This window comes from Siniperca chuatsi, linkage group LG19 (assembly GCF_020085105.1).
Source record: "Siniperca chuatsi isolate FFG_IHB_CAS linkage group LG19, ASM2008510v1, whole genome shotgun sequence".
Classification (NCBI taxonomy): domain Eukaryota; kingdom Metazoa; phylum Chordata; class Actinopteri; order Centrarchiformes; family Sinipercidae; genus Siniperca; species Siniperca chuatsi.
In genome coordinates, this window is record NC_058060.1 from 15,792,664 (window position 1) to 15,809,401 (window position 16,738).

A 16,738-nucleotide genomic window follows, 5' to 3' on the forward strand; every position below is an offset into this window, starting at 1 on the left:
CTTTTTCATCTCACTGGCTGCCAAGACATACACCCTGGCCTGCAGCTATTTCACGAATCACTACCACAGAAAGGAATGCAACACTTGAATCACAACGAGCCTGATTTATTTAAAACCCCCTGGGGTCTAAGCCATTTTTACCTATTTTAGGTTCGCCTGGTCTCCTTGTGTAATAGTGCACAATAAATCTTTTTTTTTCAGGACATCCTGGGGTATCAGAATATGTATGCTGCAGTGATGTCACATGAATGTATACAGTTGTATAAACATGTGCTTGTGGTTTGTCTAATTGCATGTTTTCTTAAGTTGCAGCGCGTTTGCCCTTGTCGGCCACCGTACTTAAACCTAACCATAGATTCTTTGTAAAGATGGACAACGCGTCTCCACTTTCTCCTGTAATGAAGCCAAAATATCCCGGATACGGGCGCAGCCATCTTGCGCCTTTGGCGTAATTTGGAGCCAGAGTCTGCGCAGTAGTGATCGGGGTTGGAGCCGGTATCAAGGTCCCGTCCATGCACCGGGCCTACTCTATCGCGAGCAGGGGAAACCCCGTTTTTATAAACATCAAATAACTATTTAAAACCAAACTTATCAGAAAAACTAACACTTGAACATACATCAGTGTGATAAGAACTACTAGAAAATTTAATTTATTTGAGTTTTTAGTTTGGCCCATGTCCCATCCACTAATATTTTTTTGGCTTCACTTTTAGGGAGGTGACCAAGCCCCCAGGAAGTGCACTGGGCTTTGACAGTGGGTGGCCAAATTGTGGAATTACAACTTCAGGGTCCATCACGTGATGCAGAGAGGCCCAAAAATACTTTTCCCCATGGACTTACATTGTGAAAGAAGCTGCTGTTAAGCAGTTTTTAAATCACGTTTACGTTGAATGTCATTAGTTTTGCAGGTATTTGGTCATAATATTTTTGACCTGATGATGCTAGATGAAAGGTTAAGGATCACCAAAATTATTACAACTGCCCATGGTGGGACATGAACATCTGTACTAAATGGCATGACAATCCACCCAACAGTTGTCTAGATATTTCACTCCACAAATATCAACCTGTTGGTGGCGCTAGCGGAAAAGTCAGAGGCTCGCCGTTAGGATTTGTCATCTGGGAACCATGAATGTCTGTACAAAATGTTATGCCAATCCACCCGACAGTTGTTGAGATATTTAGTCTGGACCTAAAGTGGTGGACCAACTGACCTGCGAACTGATCCCTGAATTTGCATTGAATCCGTTCCAGAATTTAAGACAGAGCGGATTAAACTGTCCCACTTAGATTCATTGCATGTAGAAAACACTGAGTTCCAAAAGACTCACAAATGATTTAAATCACAGACAAGCGTCACTTGAAAACATCTCATTGTCTTTTTAAAAAACTCTGTACAATGTTTCTCATTAAAGAAGCACACGGAGGACTGCTTTACAGCTGTGGCAATGCAATACAATAATCACAATGGAATATAAGTGTGTTGGAGAAGAGGTCACAGTGGTCTGGATGGTGAACGGCCTGCAGTCAGGACTCAGGTCCTCTCATAGTTTCAGCTCCAGTCTGGATTCGAGCCTCAAGTGAAGCAGCACCTCTCATCAGACGGAGCTTCACTTCACCTTCGGAGGTATGTAGTGGATTCTGCACCTTTCACTGAAAATCTGAACAAAGCAACGCAGGAATAAGTAACATAAGATAATGACGGATCATTTATGTGTGATTATAGGACATTGTGGGCAAATTACTGATACTAGTGAGCATACCTTCAGACTTCTGTCATTGACAACTTCCTCAACATTAAGCTCTGATTGCATGAGCTTTAGCTGGAGAGATGGATAGAAAAAATGCATTACTTAATGTATTTTTTTTCACTTAAAGTATGATGACAGAATAAATATATAATAACATCCATTTCTGTCTCCTACAGCTCACCTAAATTGCAAAAAAACAACAACAACAACAACAACAAAAACTATTTAGACATGCAGATAGTTGTACAGCTGAGACAGTGGCTCAGAATATTTGTCCAAGTTTTTAAGATACCCATGTCTGCGATTTCTGTCACCACACCAACACAATGGAGAAGAAAATAATTTAGTTTGTGGTGCTCACTTTATAGAAATGTTATATTTAAAAAAGGGGCGATTTAGTATTGCTTTTTTAAAAATAAAGTTAGGGGACAAACTCCAAAAACACTGGATCCTGCAATTCCCATTAGGCAACTTGATAACATCTTTCATTAGATCCCCCCTGCATCCTAAATGCCCACTTTAGGAGGACTCCACAACTCCAGTTTGTAACTCAGGCTCTATTAAAAGTTTTGAGTCTCTATGCTCCTTTAACAAATTTATCATAATTAGGAAGTGTATCTTTCAGGCAACAGTGTCCTGGTTCCTCTGGATAATCCAAAGACGTCCCTGTGGCTGTGAACAGTTTTCATTCAACTACTTTCTATTGAAGAAATAGTCCCGATGAAAACACAGTGAGTTCGGAGGATTATTCTCAGACGCTGTTTCGGTAAATCTACACTGCTGTTGAGTTTTTAAATATGTCACTTTTAATGCTTTTTTAGCACGACAAAAGGAAAATGATGCCCTCATTGACCAATATGGCAGAAGAAGTGCAGGGGTGGATATCTCAGAACTTGGACACGTATAACTACAACTATCTGCACAGCTGGGGTTAAGTGAGAAAATGTTTTGTGATTTGGGTGAACTGAGCCTAATCCTCTCCGGTATCTTTCAGTCAGTCCTCCAGCTGCAGATGAACCTACTTGGCTGGCTCACATCTTACAGCTTGGTGGTGTTTGGAGCCCTCTAGTGTTAGAAACATGACTTACTTTGGTCTGCTCCTTTCTGAGCTGTTTGACGAGTGCAAGGTTTTCGCTGTCTTTTGCTCTTTCTTCACGCAGACGTCCCACAGCCTCAGATGTTTCGGCTATACAGGACTTGATAGCTTTGTCTCTGCTCAGATGGGCCTCCATCATCTGTCAAACGCATGAGGTCATTACAAGAAAGCAACTGCTACAGTATGATATGAAAAGGCTAGGAGGTAATACTTTGAAAGTTTTACCAAAGCCCAAAACACACACACAGACATGTTATTTTAGTCATGACTGTCACACTCACAGATTCATAGAGCTGTTTGCATGTTTGTGTGGCATCCACTTTGCCTGAGAAGGAGACTGTGGGCACGGTGGTGTTCAGGGCATGGACGATGCGGTCATCTATGGTGCGCATCACCTTCAGCACCTCCTGAGAAACACACAGCGGGGCAAAGAGACGGTAGCTTCAGTTCAACTAAAACCATGATCAAAGCAATGATTTGAAGGTCACAAAAAATGTATGTTATACTGCAATACGTAACATTTTTTACTTAATCTCTAGTTCTCAGAGAATAGCCTGACATCTTTGAAACCACATACTAAATCTGCTAAAACAGCCAAACCAAGCATGTCTCTGCATGTTAGTGAAGCTGTACGGTGCAAATAATATTGGGTATCAGAACAGGAAATGATTACTTTTTCTCAATCAACTCATACTTTTGACAACCGAGTAACTGCTTTCCTGTCAACACCTCAAAAGGGAAGTGATAAAATATCTTAAATATTCTAAATTTGTGCACAAAAGTAGGCACTAAATAGCCAAAAGGAACACAAATTGGCTTGGACAACAACTGCTCATAATTGCAGTATGTTCCAAACTTGGAGCGGAGCTCAGCCTGCCTCCAAGCCTTTTTGTGTTCCATTGCCGCACATCTGAGCAAACATGTAGCACTTTAACTATATTTTTTTTGACTGACTCCCCTCTGGAGTGACTCCCCTCATATCTTTCCAATGAAAATCCAAAATCAAGTTTATGCAAAGAGTGACATAAAACAGTGGTTACGAAACTCTTTGGCTTGTGGACCCTTAAAATGAAGCATTGCCTACTTGTGATCCCTCATAACAAGAGTTGTGAGCAGTTGAACAGAGTGAATTTTCAGTTTAGTTATATATAAGCAAATATAAGCAAGTTTGAGGCATCTATAGTGACGCTGAATGTCTGAAAACGATTAAACAACTTCTACAGGTTAGGTATTACATGTTGGTGGCGTTTGTTCATCTGGACCCGTGACACTGACTTTTAAACCATATGCTGCCTGTTTTCAGTCTGGCTCCTTGAACTCTTGAAGCACACAATGTGAGCAACAGTGATCAGGAGGGTCACTCATTCACTGGCATGCGTAGGAAATAAACAACACGACACGTAACCTTCCACAACGCTATGACTCGGATCGCTGCCACTCCGTGACAAGTTAGCACAGATCGATTAATCCTTCGTTAAAATTACCTGAAACATTGAAAAGTCCTCACAGTTTAAAACTCCACCGGGGGACGCCATAGTGGACTGCAGGGTCCTCTCCAGTCACAACGCGGGGTGACTGTTCAAAAGAGTGCCTGGATGAAACCCACCTCGGTCAAGCTAAATATAAAACCACATGATATTATATTTCCCACATTAATTCGTAATATTAGCAGCTTTATCTCGGAATAACTTCAAAGTTAATATCTCTATTTAAATAAACGTACAATCTAACAAATACACAGAGTGATTTCATAACTTGTGATGAAATGCTCCGGTACTTTAACCTAAGCTTAACCCCATCTCATCTTTGTGAAGCCTAACCATAAACAAACCATAACCCGACATAAGCTATAACTCCGACCATGGAGGGTAAACACTATTCGAAGGGGAAACACACTTTAACAAAAACCCTTTATCATTTTTGAGCAGGCATACAGCACAGGCTCCTATGCTTATGTGACGGGGTCCTATTGAGCAGTGGTGAAAGCGCAGCTAGTTGACTTTCAACAGCTGACCGGGGAGTAGAAGTGCTGCGACGCACTTTAATGGCTTGTTAGACACGTTGTACCTAATTTACTTTAACAAAAGATATGAATTTCGTCAAATCTCGCCTTTCCATTGACAACTTTATAGGTTCGTATCGTTAACTTGAATTTCTGTGTTGCTCTCGATTAATAAATAACTTGCTGGCACCGTCTCTTCTCCCATTTGGTATTTGTAACATTATCGTTAACTTAGCAGATGTAGTTAGTTGTAATAATCTTACGTACTAGTAGGTTAATACATAAAGTATCACCATCATTTAAATAATGCTTGCGTGGCTATGAAAGGTGCGTGACTTGGCAGGGAACCTAGATTATGTCGATAGTTATACTGTACTTCCTGTGTTGTGGAATTTGTAGTTCGTGTTCATGTTTAATCATTCCATAAAAAGCCTCACTAAAATACTTTGACCTAGTAAAGTTTTTTGTTTTATTATTATACAATATTTCTTGGCTTTGTTAACCTGACACACCTCCGTCTTATTGTGAGAGTGGGCAGCACATTGGCTCTGCACCTAAAGGTTGTACCTTCATATGTTATGTGTCTTGTGAGTACTGATTTATTTGTGTAAAATTGGTTGCTGTGAGCTTTTTTTTTTAATGAACTATGTGTGTTGTGATTGCAGCTGAAATGATTAAAAAAGAAAATTAATCAGCAACTGTTTTGATCATCGTTTAAGTAAATTTACAAGCAACAATTACCAATATTTCGCAGTCTCAGTTGTGAGGATTTGCTGCTTTTGTTTGTCGTATGTGATTGTAAATTAAATCTCATTGTTTTTTTGGACTGTTGGTGGGACAAAATAAGCGAATTCAGGAAGTCACATTGGGCTTTAAGAAATTGAAATGGACATTATTATAGTATTATTATAAATAATAAATAGTTATGATTCCTCCTAGATCCATTACACATATGTGTACTTACTTATTTTATATCTCAACAGGTCAGAGGTGCAGACAGGTCACTGAAACATGGAGCCACAGAGGGATGTGCAGTAAACCACAGGAGACCAAAGCAGATCCTCTGCCTGCAGCCCCGGCACATGGTAGTTTTGGATCACAGGCTGACAGATTCTCTTGTCTTTTTTTTTTTCTTGGTCTCACACATGCACAACACCACAAACCAATATCCAGTTCAACCACAGAAATTTACAACCACTCATTTGCTCTTTTCACCTCTAATCCAGAATATTTATACATCTGATAAACTTGGAAATTACCAATAGTAGCCTTAAAACGGAAAATTGATGGCTCAAACCAATCTGGTGTGAAATTAATAATCTAAATTGATTATTTGTTTTTCTTCAAGCTATTTTAAGTAGTTTTTCTCTCAACAAATCAGAGAGACTTTCCCATGTTTTTTGCCAGAGGATTTTGTACATCACAGGTTACTTGTTGTTGCCATAGCGTTGCCAAGTGTGTGAAAGTTTTCTTTAGTCCCAAAGGAAGAAGAGACACAGGAAGTGAGGTCACACTCTGGGGTGATGGAGCTAATGACTGGGGCATGTGAAACTGAACTTCTCTGCATTCACTGTGTTTTGTCCAAGATGTGGATTTGTGGACTTAAACTTTGTTTGTTTATTCTTTTTAACGTGTGCTTTGTTTTTTCATACAGCAACTCGTGCCGGGTTCAGAATCCCAGGCTGCAGACCCTCAGAGCTAGACAAGAAGATTTTGGTCTGGTCAGGACGCTTTAAGACACCAGACCTGATACCAGAGCTTGTGTCGTAAGTGGCCTCTTCCTGTTTATACCAGACCTCCAAGCACACTCGCATGTGATTGGCTATTTGCGTGATTTAATTAAGATACATCACAAGAACAGAGCTGGCTAACTGGATGAGCGGCGGCGGTGGTGCCGCTGCTGTGGGTAGCTGATGTTCCAAGACGGCTGCAGTTCAAAAAAGGTGTCTGTTTGTGGGTGGAGGTAATTACTGTGGTCCTTGACCTCAGGGTGGAGATCGTATCTGACCTGCTGCAGTGATAACAAGCCCTGATTGTCATGCATACAAACTGCAGACCTCCCAGCTCCTGTGCACTCACAATGAACCAAGGCTCAGTATAAAGAAACACTTACCTGTGTTGACCCAAATGTGTAAAGGATTCGTGAATGAGCGTCAGATGACTGAATAAGAGACAGAAGCACAAATTGCTGGTGGTGATTGTTGACATTACTGGCATCGTATGAAGGAACATGCACATCCCTTTTTGTAGTGTGCTGAGCTTAAAAATAGCACAAAATATCAACAAAGAGCCTGCACATTGATGTGTTCCACATTGTTTCTGATAAACTCGTCTCTACCAAGTGTGTTATAATATATATATTTTTAAACAATTTCAGTATCTGGCTAGACTGACATTTGTTTGTGCACCTGCCTGTACAACAGATTTGAGATGATTGATGCTGCCAGAAACAAAGTCAGAGTGAAAGCCTGCTATGTGATGATGGGGGCCACAATAGGGGCCTGTCTGTTGATGGTCTTCCTGGGCAAACGGGTGAGTGACAATGGGTGACTCCATATTGTTTGCATGCATTGTTTTTACCAGGAGGGAAATCTTAGTTAAATGGTTTACAACAATGTGAAAGAGCTGTTTTTGCATGTAGCTGGATCTTAGTTGTCTTATGAATTAACCATTCTGTTCTAAATGTTACCGCTGTTTATGTATTTCAGGGTAAATATAAATATCATGTGGAACTTCAGACATTTTTCACATCTTAATCTGTAATGTGTCTAATTTTGTCGCAGGCTGCAGGCAGGCATGAGTCCCTGACAAGTCAAAACATGGAGAAGAAAGCTAGGTGGAGGGAGGAACTACAAAAAGAGAAGGAAGCTGCTGTTGCCCTGGCTGACAAGGCTCAGTGATAGAGGACAACTAGTCCCTACACAACCATGTCATTTTCCCCAAATATTGGGCCAGTAGTCTCACTGTATGTATCACGCCTTCAAAGCTCTCCACTCCCATACTAGAGAGCCACTGAAAGACATCAGTGCAGTTGATACTTAGTAGTACCTTTTGCAACTTGACCTTAACACAAAACTATGGATTATTTAATAATTTTGAAACCCAATGTAAGGTTTTATCTTTTCAATGAATATATTGAGGTTATAAACTGGCATCTGCTTTGGAGGAAACAGCACTAAAAGTGTTAGTCAGCATTTGGTCACAAGGGGAGAGTGTAAACCCAAGCATGACCTAAAGGGACAGTTCACCCCAAAATCAAAAATACATATTTTCCCTATTGCCTTTTTTTTTTTAATTAATTTTTAAATATATAATGGAACTATATGACCCTCTGCTTGTGGTGCTCAAAGCGCCAAAATATACATTTGAAAAACTCAATGACTTTTTCTAGAAATCACGACCCGGTTACTCAAGATAATCCACCGATTTTGTTGTGAGCAGTTTCATGTAGGAACTATCGGTAGAAAGAAACGAGTTTCTACATGAAACTACTCAAAACACATCGGTGGATTATCTTGAGTAACCGGGTCAAAAACTCTTATCTCCAAAACTCAGCAACTCACACCATAAATAGCACTACAGGTAAGAGGGAAAATATGTATTTTTGATTTTGGGTTGAACTGTCCCTTTAACCTGGTACTGTAATGTAGATTCTTCTGCATTTACTACACAGCAAAATAATGACGTTCAGACAAGAAATCTGTTATCCTTCTGTGCTTCTAGTAAACCTTAAACACATACTTCATATGCTCTCCAACATATATGCCTTAGGTAGCCCTGTTTTTAAATTTGCCTCAGAGGCAACAGTCTTTTGCATTTATCTGTCTTGTGAAGACAGTTCAGCCCGTGAAGGATTTCAAATAGTCTCCAGTTTTCTTAAGAGAACATCAAGAAGTGGATCTGGCATGCATCCATCTGCACAATGGTCAGTCCTGTCCTGATACTAATGTAATTAGACTGGTTTGTTCATGGCTGATGTGACACGTCTATGTTTGTATATAGTGAGCACCAAAAAATATCAATAAAGTAATTCTTCTTGAGAATTCCCATCTGATTTATTGACCTGACTTCATATAAACTGCAAGTCTAAATCCAAAGGTCAGTCATTTTTCACTATTTAAGGACCAAATGATTAATTGCAGATTAACTGATAATGAAAATAAGCATTAGTTGCTGCCTTACACTGAAGTACTACGATTTCTTGTATGGCAGTCAGTTGATCAAAAAAAAGAATCTTCCCAAAAAGATTCACCCTGAATACTAACTACAATGAAACTGATTCACTTACACTGTGGTTCATGAAACAGCTTTTATGCAAATGGCATAACAGGGGACAGCTGCACAAACTCAATACAACAAACAGTAATTAACATGTAGAGCTGGTCATCTCTTGCAGAGATTTTGACAAAAGTAAGCAATGTAAAGAGGACTTGGTAAACAAACATTCAGTTTTGCTAACTAAGGTGGTCACCAGTATTCAAGTTTTAATCTGGATTTTTGTTGAAATGATCTAGAAGGATTCCTGTAGAATAAGGATTATGGCACCATCAGCAACATGACAGATGCAAACCCCAACTAAAAAAACATTGATTTCAAAAAAGACCAAATTCAGATCCAATAGCTGATATATGTCGATGATTTGGCATGATCAAATTGGAAAATACCACCTGAACATGTGTTGGAAACTCATGTTTAAGACTGATCACAGCCAGTTTTCCAAAAGAGTCGGATTTACTTTGTCACAATAAAGTACTTCTAGCTTTGCTGAGGCAGCATGATCTACTGATTGTAATTAGTGTGCTAACAGTTTCAGTCCACAATCTGCTTGAGTCCCTTTGTGGGAAGGGTAAACAGTGAAGTACATCGTAATCCTTGTCATACCAGAAGGGGACCGAGGATTCAGACCACACCTCTTTATACCTTGCTTCCTGAGGAGGGAAGAGCCGTGTCATCAACCAATTAAATAGTTAATGTAAAAACTACGGTATATTCTCGAAGAGCAGGCGTCAGTCCTGAACTAAAGTGCTGCAAATGAAATGAAATTATGGTAAGATAATAAAAATTCCCACTGGTCTGCTGCTGGACAGATTCCAGGGTTAAATAGTCTGTTTTGTCTTGTCCAAGTCTGTCCAATTGTCTCAGTGCGAGGGAAGACTCCAATTCCCATGGTTCCATGGGGTTATTCACATCACACCAGAGGCGGGAGGCAGTCTAAACTCTTCAGGATAGAGCCTGTGCAGGTGGAAAGTCCCGTTTCTGGATAAAGGAATGCATGATATGAGATCCAGGAGGGAACGCAAGCAGCCTAGTTTGTCACTGACAAGCTCTACCCCTTAGCGACACAGTCAAGTTCCTAATTTGTCCATCTCTTATCCAATGGCCGGAGAGAGGAGGTGACGGAATTCAACCTCCTATTTTTGAGTTGATTAAGTGCCTTTCGTAGAGGTCAGTTGAGTCCTTGGGTTGGGACTGGCCACATGGCCCTGATGTGGGCAGTTCAGTCCAAAGACCATAGTCAAACATGTGGTCAACATCTCTTGGTCAGTCCAGTGTTTAGGTTTGATCTTTCTTCTCTATTTTTGTGTGTGTGTGTGGGGGGGGGGCTAAACCACGTCCAACTTTGTCTGTCTTGCGAGTCAATGCTTCAACCAGACAAGCATTGCAGTCCTACAAACTCCCGCCTAATCAGAGATGGGGATCGCCAATCCTACAGGAACACGGAGAGGTGCTTCTTATTTGGGATGAGCTGAGGAGGAAATCCAAAAAGTAAGACGGGGGTGGTGTTACAGGGACAATCTGCTAGTAGGAGACGTTGGGGCCTGAGCAGGTAGGTGGGGTTCAGGCGCAGAGGTGAGCGCAAGACAGAATGATGAGTGAAACCTTCACAAACTGGCTGACAGGACTGCAGAACTTGACCCACGTTGGACGTACGCGCACACATGTGCTCCTGTAATGTTACATTTTTCATAATCATGGTAATGATTAAATCAATCTCTCTGACGATGAGAAGGGAAGCAAGAGGTGGGGAGCTGAGGGTTGTCGTCTTCCTTGATCGTGGCAGAGAGTGAGAGAAATGAGCAGAGGTGAGGATGAAGGTGGAGCACAGAGGAAGGGAGGATTTAGCATTATAGCTGGAAGCCTTCCATCGGGGCCTCGCACTGCTGGAAGAGGAATTGCTGCTGCTGCAGATCGACGGCGGGAGCCAGAGACGGGTCCTCATCTTCAGTGTTGAAGTAGCGCTCAATCAGGTCGAAGGCTTTCTGGTAGATTTCCTGGTTCTCGTGGCCCTGCAGGAACTCCAACTTGTCCAAACCTGAGAAGAAAGGAAGAAGGTAGTGCTGGAATGATTAGTCAATTGACAGACTTATTAATTGATTAACGGTTAATTTATCAAGTTAAGACTGTCTAACGTTTGTTTCCAGCTTCTCAAATCTGAGGATTAGCTGGTTTTCTCTGTTTTTATATCACTTTGGATTTTTTAAACCAGTGACGTCACCTTGGCCTCTGGAAAACTGTAAATCAATGTCATTAGTTTGTTTAAGTAACCTGCATTTTTGCTCCAAAATGTAAAAAATAATACATTTTACATGTGCATTATGTGCCTGTATGAATATGTTTCGATCCAGGGGGTAAGAATGAATGTAATCATTTTAATTGTGTGTGCATATACACTTACCATAGGCCTCTTCAATGAGTGCACAGTAAGGGTTGATGCCTCCTCCCCTCTTGGCCTCCAGTTCTCCCAGTCGCAGGATGTTCTCCAGGCCATTTAGAGCCACCTGAACTATTTTGGAGTCCATAAGCGTGAGCAGGTCACACAGAGGTTTTATACAGCCGAGGTCCACTAGGTGCCTGCAGGGGGCAGTACAGATACAGAACAGAACTTTTATTACTCATTCACATCAAATAATTGTCTTTGCCTTATGGATACAAAGCGTGATCAGTAAACCACACCTGCATAAAAAGATAAAACTACACCACAGTCATTATACCAACTGAAGGAAGGTCTCCCTACTGCCTTGAAAGATGAATACCAGTGCAATTAAGAGTAATAGCTCATTTCCTATTGTCTAGTTCACATTTCCCCCCATCATTTTGCAAAGCATTCTGTATGTAGTTTTTGGATTATGTTTGTGGATTTCTTCTACATTTATTCATTTTCATCAGTTTTAAAAATACAAACTTTAGAGCCTGAAAGCTGCATTGAAATGATAAAACAATGCCCTAAATAAGAAGCAACAGAGCTGAGATGTACTTTCATAAGCATTCATTCTGATCAGAAGAGCTAAATGCTAACACTATCATTTCTGATCTGTGGAGTTAATTACTAGCGCTTAAAATGTCATCCATTTGAAAGGAACAAGCCAAAGTTCTATGGATGTGAGACCTTGGATATAGTACTGTACACACTGGTTGTATACTGTACGTTTAACTACATCAGTGGTCTTACCTAATTTGCTCAGCAGAGCCCCCAGAGGTGGCATTGGTAATGGCCCAGGCTGCCTCCTTCCTTGTGCGAAACTCTGCTACCTGCAGGATAGTGATGAGAGGAGGCAGCAGGCCTGCATCTATCACCATCTACAAACAGGAAAAAAAGACTTGATTAGATGATGATTTTCAACCTCTGTAAGGAAACACTTTCCAGGTTATTCTGTGGGATGTCACACAGACATACACACACCTGTATTTGTGCTCGGTTCCCTGCAGTGATGTTGGAGATTGTCCAGCAGGCTTCCTTCTTGATGGACTCCTTGGGGCTGCTCAGGAGGTGAAGGAGGGACTGCAGCGCTGAACAGTTCAAAATCACCTAGGCAATCACACAAATTACACACAAAGTCAGAAATATTCATCTATAAGTATTCAATTACCTCCTGCAAAAGTAGTATAACTTTGTGTGTGTGTGTACATGCTGCCATTACCTGCGTCTGTAGATCATCTCCAGTGACTATGTTCCCAACAGCTCGCAGTGCAGGGGATACCACCTTATAATCTGCGTGCCTGGAACAAAGTAGAACAAAGGACAGTAACAATAAATGTTAAATCTGACTTTCTGCTGTAGCGACTTGAGTTCATGGTATTTTTTCACATGAAAATACTATTGGGTCTTTTTAAAGTGTAGTGTATCCTCTCCTGACTTTTGCAGCTTGTCACAGTTGGTAATGCATTAGTCAAACTTGAGTACTGTCTGGGAATATTCACAACACGCCCACATCTGTACTGTCACACCTAGTGCAGCGGTGTTGAATGGTACACATGGGACATTCTGTTAATTAGAGTGAAAACATACTGTAGCTCTTAGTTTTCAGATGTGTGTATGTGTGTGTATGTGTTTAAAGCCTTACATCAGTAACTCCACCAGCCTGCGACAGACACCTGAGTCAATAACAGCCTGGATTTTGTCATTGGGGCCATCAGATAGGTAGGAGAGTGCCCAGCATGCATCAGCCAGGATGTCTGTGTCATTGACGAACAGCAGCCAAGACAACACACTGAGGCACGGGGACACCTGGGAGAAAAAATGGGGCAAAGAGACACGGTTGGAAGGTTATGGAGGGATAATATTGGTGTTAAGTTCAGTTCGACTGTTTTCCAGTTTAGATATAAGCAACTTCATACAGCTTGTGACCTTGAAAAGTGAGATATGATGTACTTTAGCAATGAAGATGTTTATCTTGGCAAATTACCTTAGTGAAGTCTGGAGGTGGGTTCTTTCCTCTGCACAGGTTTGAGAGCGCCCACACTGCATTTCTCATCATTGTTAGACGATTCTGTTTGGCCAATAACCTGCAAAAGGAGTTTCACCAAGCATGTTTTCCCGAGGACACAGGATCAAAGTTGCTCTTTATTTTCATTGTAATAAGAAGATTTAGGAGGAAGACAATGAGTTGCTACTTACTGCACCAGGGAAGGCAGAATGTTGCAGTCTATGACAAAGTCTCTGCATTCTGTGCTATCTCCTGCTATGTTTCCCAAGGCCCACACTGCCTGAGGGGCAAAGCAATTATTCAGGTCAGTCAAGAAACAACATTACAATGAACAATACTCAATGACAGGACTATGTTTTATTCAACCAGGCAGTTTAACTAAATATATGCTGTTATTTACATCAAAGTTATAATGGGGAAACATAAGTTTAAGTCTGTTAGTGGTAAGTGATGACCAGAAAAAACACTGGTACATCTGAATCCTCCTTACCTGTTCCTGTACGTCTTCAAAATCTGAGCTGAGCATCTCTATGAAAATGGGCACAGCTCCTGCCTGGATCACCACCCGAGTCTGGTGGGATGTACCTGATGCAATGTTGGTCAACACCCATGCAGCCTCAAACTAAAACAATAGTCAAAATATATTCATTTATTACATACTGATCACTCAGGTTAGATTTTAACTGTTAAATGTTCTCCACCTGCACCACACACAACACATACAGTATCTGACATTCATTGTTAATGCAGGAAGATAACAACCCAGAGCAAAAAACTGCGAGAAAAACAAAGCAGCTTCAAGCCTCCCCAGCTTAGTCAGCTTGTGCGCACCTGCACCATTACTAAAGACACACTGAGGAAATGTACCTGCAATGTGCAGTTTTCTCTCCTCTTCAGGAACTCAACAAAGCACTCCACCACCCCTGCAGTGGCAATGACTTCATCGATGGGTGGATTGGGTTCTGTGAGAGACGTAGAGTAGAGGTGGACATATGACAAAAATGAATATAGCAATACTTATCACAGCATTATCTTGATATCAATACATTAAAATATTTACTCAAGTATTCAAAATGATATCATAAAATGTTTCATAATAAAAACGAATTTTACTTGAGGTGGAAATAAGTATTTTACTGCTGCAACAAAGACAAGTTGGAGTAGCAGTTTTTGCAAATAGTTTTGTTGAACAAAACTGCCTGTGTGACTGATTTACTCTGTTTATATAATGTAGACATGAAACAATGTATAATTTCCCATGCTGAAGGCATTAAATTGTCACCCAGCCCTAGTAAAAACCAAGTGCACAGACAGGTGCCACTGCCATGAACAGAGGATAAAAGTATCCATGGGGAATAACAGCCATCTACGGCACCCTTACCTTTAGACAGGAGCTTCCTAAAGCGCTGAGTGCCTATTAGCTGCTGCTCAGGAGAACTGGAGAAGATCATTTGAGTCATATCTTCAGAAATCACCCCACCCTATACAGCACACAGATTTGATAAAATACAGACAAAATGCTGTCACATCCAACTTCATACGTGTAGTGAATGATGTATATGGATAGCAGGATTCTTTCTATTAGTATCAATGACTAATTTGATGAATGTGTATCTTCTTACCATGAGTGGGTCCATGTTGTTAGCTTGGGACTCCAGGTAGCCGCTATCGGCCATCCCATCGTCCTCAAGGGTGCCATCATCCTCCACTGTGGCAACATTCCTCCTCTTAAAGAGCTGGAATAGAATATTTAAATAAAGGATTTTGGTCTTTCTAAGTATATTTCCTCTTCACCATAATTGCTAGGAACATAGCATGGGTTCAAGTTTACTCCCTGACATTAGCAACACTGGCAGGACATAATTTCGTAATCATTAAGGCTGTTTATGTTTGACGGTGATCTGAAAAGAGTGGTCACAATGACTTGAATTTACCTTGAGGACAATTCTACCTCCACAATAATGCATATTAAAACTCACCCTCTGCCGAGGAGGTCTAAATTACGTCCTTCACACTTTGCTCACCTGTTCATCCTTCTTCTGTTTCCGGAGCTGTAGGCCTTCCTCTTCCCTCCTTCTTCTCATTTCATCTGTGTTGAGGGACTTGTTCTTGTAGCTCTTGAGTCGTGCATTGTCCTTACCCTGACTCATTGTGTAGCCTAGGAAGATGCACAATTTCCCAATTTGGAACTGAATACTATACGTTACTGATAGATGGCAAAATCCTATTTTACACCACCAATTGTATAATAATGCATGTATCTAGCCAAAGTATATTTGAGTTAGCTGTGAGTGGGGCGCCTTTCACCAGGTTTCTGCATGTGTCAAATATAAGGCTGACCGAGACAATCACTGACTTAAGTAGCTACGTTGATATCGAAACTTAAACTGTAGTTTACATAACAAAACAGGGCATCTTTCCTTTCAGCAATCACAGTTCAACAAATGGGGGCATCTAAGGATACTAGCTAGCTGGTTAGCTTTATGTGTCTTAAAACTGCGTGATTAATACGCAACCAAACATATCATTATCGAATTATCCAGTGTGCTGTTTTCCCTTATCGATTCACAAATCAGCAAAGCACAAAACAATATTAACTTAATGAAGCACGGGTCCACTGGAAGGCTACAGCTAGCTAGCTAATGTCATAGCCGTTGTTAGCACAATATACTACCGAAAGCTAGCTGGCTAACTGTGGCTAGCTAAATTAGCTAACGTTAGCTCTGAAATGCAACGTTAACGTCAGCTCATGCGACACACCAATATTTCCAAATGTTATGACATTAAGAATTAAGTCATCTTCTGATTATTAAGCGTTAGTATACATAGACTCTTAAATACATGTAATTATTATTAACTGACCTGTCAAATTGGGCTCTGTAATCCCCTTATTCGCTAGGCCACCGTTTGTACAGCCGTCGCCGGTATCTTACTGCGCGTGCGTGATATTAAACGCACCCCTCTACAACTCCCCCGCACTTGTTTACACTCCGCCCCACCCACGCGACGTTTCTGCTTTATAAATAATTACAAAACCAGCTTCCACCGTCCATTTAAAACAAGCTGTACACTTGCTGTAAATGTGTAATACACAATCAACAGACAGAAGCTATATCTGACTAACAGACTGTGCAGCAGTAGGCCTACTGAGCTGGATGTAGACACTTTATTTCAAGCCACAACC

General features: G+C 40.9%; 3 protein-coding genes across 5 annotated transcripts; 1 reads left to right on the forward strand and 2 right to left on the reverse strand.

The window, feature by feature from the left end:
* Positions 1 to 1,356: 1,356 nt before the first annotated feature.
* Positions 1,357 to 4,481, reverse strand: mix23 (mitochondrial matrix import factor 23). 3 transcript variants are annotated; one of them, XM_044175766.1, is made up of 5 exons: positions 4,332 to 4,481; positions 3,129 to 3,254; positions 2,840 to 2,986; positions 1,764 to 1,823; positions 1,357 to 1,661 (listed from the first exon to the last, which is right to left on the reverse strand). In XM_044175766.1, the coding sequence occupies exons 1-5, from the start codon at positions 4,380 to 4,382 to the stop codon at positions 1,611 to 1,613; spliced, it is 435 nt and encodes a 144-aa protein (XP_044031701.1). In that variant the 5' UTR covers positions 4,383 to 4,481; the 3' UTR covers positions 1,357 to 1,610. The 3 variants fall into 3 exon arrangements, with proteins under 3 accessions (XP_044031701.1, XP_044031702.1, XP_044031703.1); XM_044175767.1 differs by having other exon boundaries at positions 4,355 to 4,423; XM_044175768.1 differs by lacking the exon at positions 4,332 to 4,481 and adding an exon at positions 4,123 to 4,284.
* Positions 4,482 to 4,819: 338 nt separating this feature from the next.
* fam162a (family with sequence similarity 162 member A) lies at positions 4,820 to 8,892 on the forward strand. The gene is made up of 5 exons (XM_044175764.1): positions 4,820 to 4,979; positions 5,833 to 5,934; positions 6,504 to 6,615; positions 7,273 to 7,381; positions 7,633 to 8,892. Exons 1-5 carry the CDS (start codon positions 4,937 to 4,939, stop codon positions 7,747 to 7,749), a joined length of 483 nt encoding a protein of 160 aa, XP_044031699.1. The 5' UTR covers positions 4,820 to 4,936; the 3' UTR covers positions 7,750 to 8,892.
* A 252-nt stretch (positions 8,893 to 9,144) lies between these two features.
* Positions 9,145 to 16,568, reverse strand: kpna1 (karyopherin alpha 1 (importin alpha 5)). The gene is made up of 14 exons (XM_044175762.1): positions 16,417 to 16,568; positions 15,579 to 15,712; positions 15,177 to 15,290; positions 14,936 to 15,035; positions 14,422 to 14,516; positions 14,045 to 14,176; positions 13,746 to 13,834; positions 13,534 to 13,633; positions 13,192 to 13,355; positions 12,769 to 12,847; positions 12,531 to 12,656; positions 12,300 to 12,427; positions 11,526 to 11,701; positions 9,145 to 11,162 (listed from the first exon to the last, which is right to left on the reverse strand). Exons 2-14 carry the CDS (start codon positions 15,702 to 15,704, stop codon positions 10,975 to 10,977), a joined length of 1,617 nt encoding a protein of 538 aa, XP_044031697.1. The 5' UTR covers positions 15,705 to 15,712; positions 16,417 to 16,568; the 3' UTR covers positions 9,145 to 10,974.
* Between the last annotated feature and the right edge of the window lie 170 nt (positions 16,569 to 16,738).

Bases quoted from the DNA above. Each gene is read 5' to 3' on its own strand.
- kpna1 (XM_044175762.1), bottom strand. From the start codon at position 15,704: ATGAGTCAGGGTAAGGACAATGCACGACTCAAGAGCTACAAGAACAAG. The intron at 14,177-14,421 runs GTACATTTCCTC...CTATTGTTTTAG, and splicing joins GAGAAAACTGCACATTGCAG to TTTGAGGCTGCATGGGTGTT. The intron at 12,848-13,191 runs GTAAGGCTTTAA...ACTTTGTTCCAG, and splicing joins AGGCTGGTGGAGTTACTGAT to GCACGCAGATTATAAGGTGG.
- fam162a (XM_044175764.1), top strand. From the start codon at position 4,937: ATGAATTTCGTCAAATCTCGCCTTTCCATTGACAACTTTATAG. The intron at 4,980-5,832 runs GTTCGTATCGTT...ATATCTCAACAG, and splicing joins TTCCATTGACAACTTTATAG to GTCAGAGGTGCAGACAGGTC. The intron at 6,616-7,272 runs GTAAGTGGCCTC...CCTGTACAACAG, and splicing joins CTGATACCAGAGCTTGTGTC to ATTTGAGATGATTGATGCTG.
- mix23 (XM_044175766.1), bottom strand. From the start codon at position 4,382: ATGGCGTCCCCCGGTGGAGTTTTAAACTGTGAGGACTTTTCAATGTTT. The intron at 2,987-3,128 runs GTGAGTGTGACA...TGCGTTTGACAG, and splicing joins GCAAACAGCTCTATGAATCT to ATGATGGAGGCCCATCTGAG. The intron at 1,662-1,763 runs GTATGCTCACTA...TGCTTTGTTCAG, and splicing joins TCAATGACAGAAGTCTGAAG to ATTTTCAGTGAAAGGTGCAG.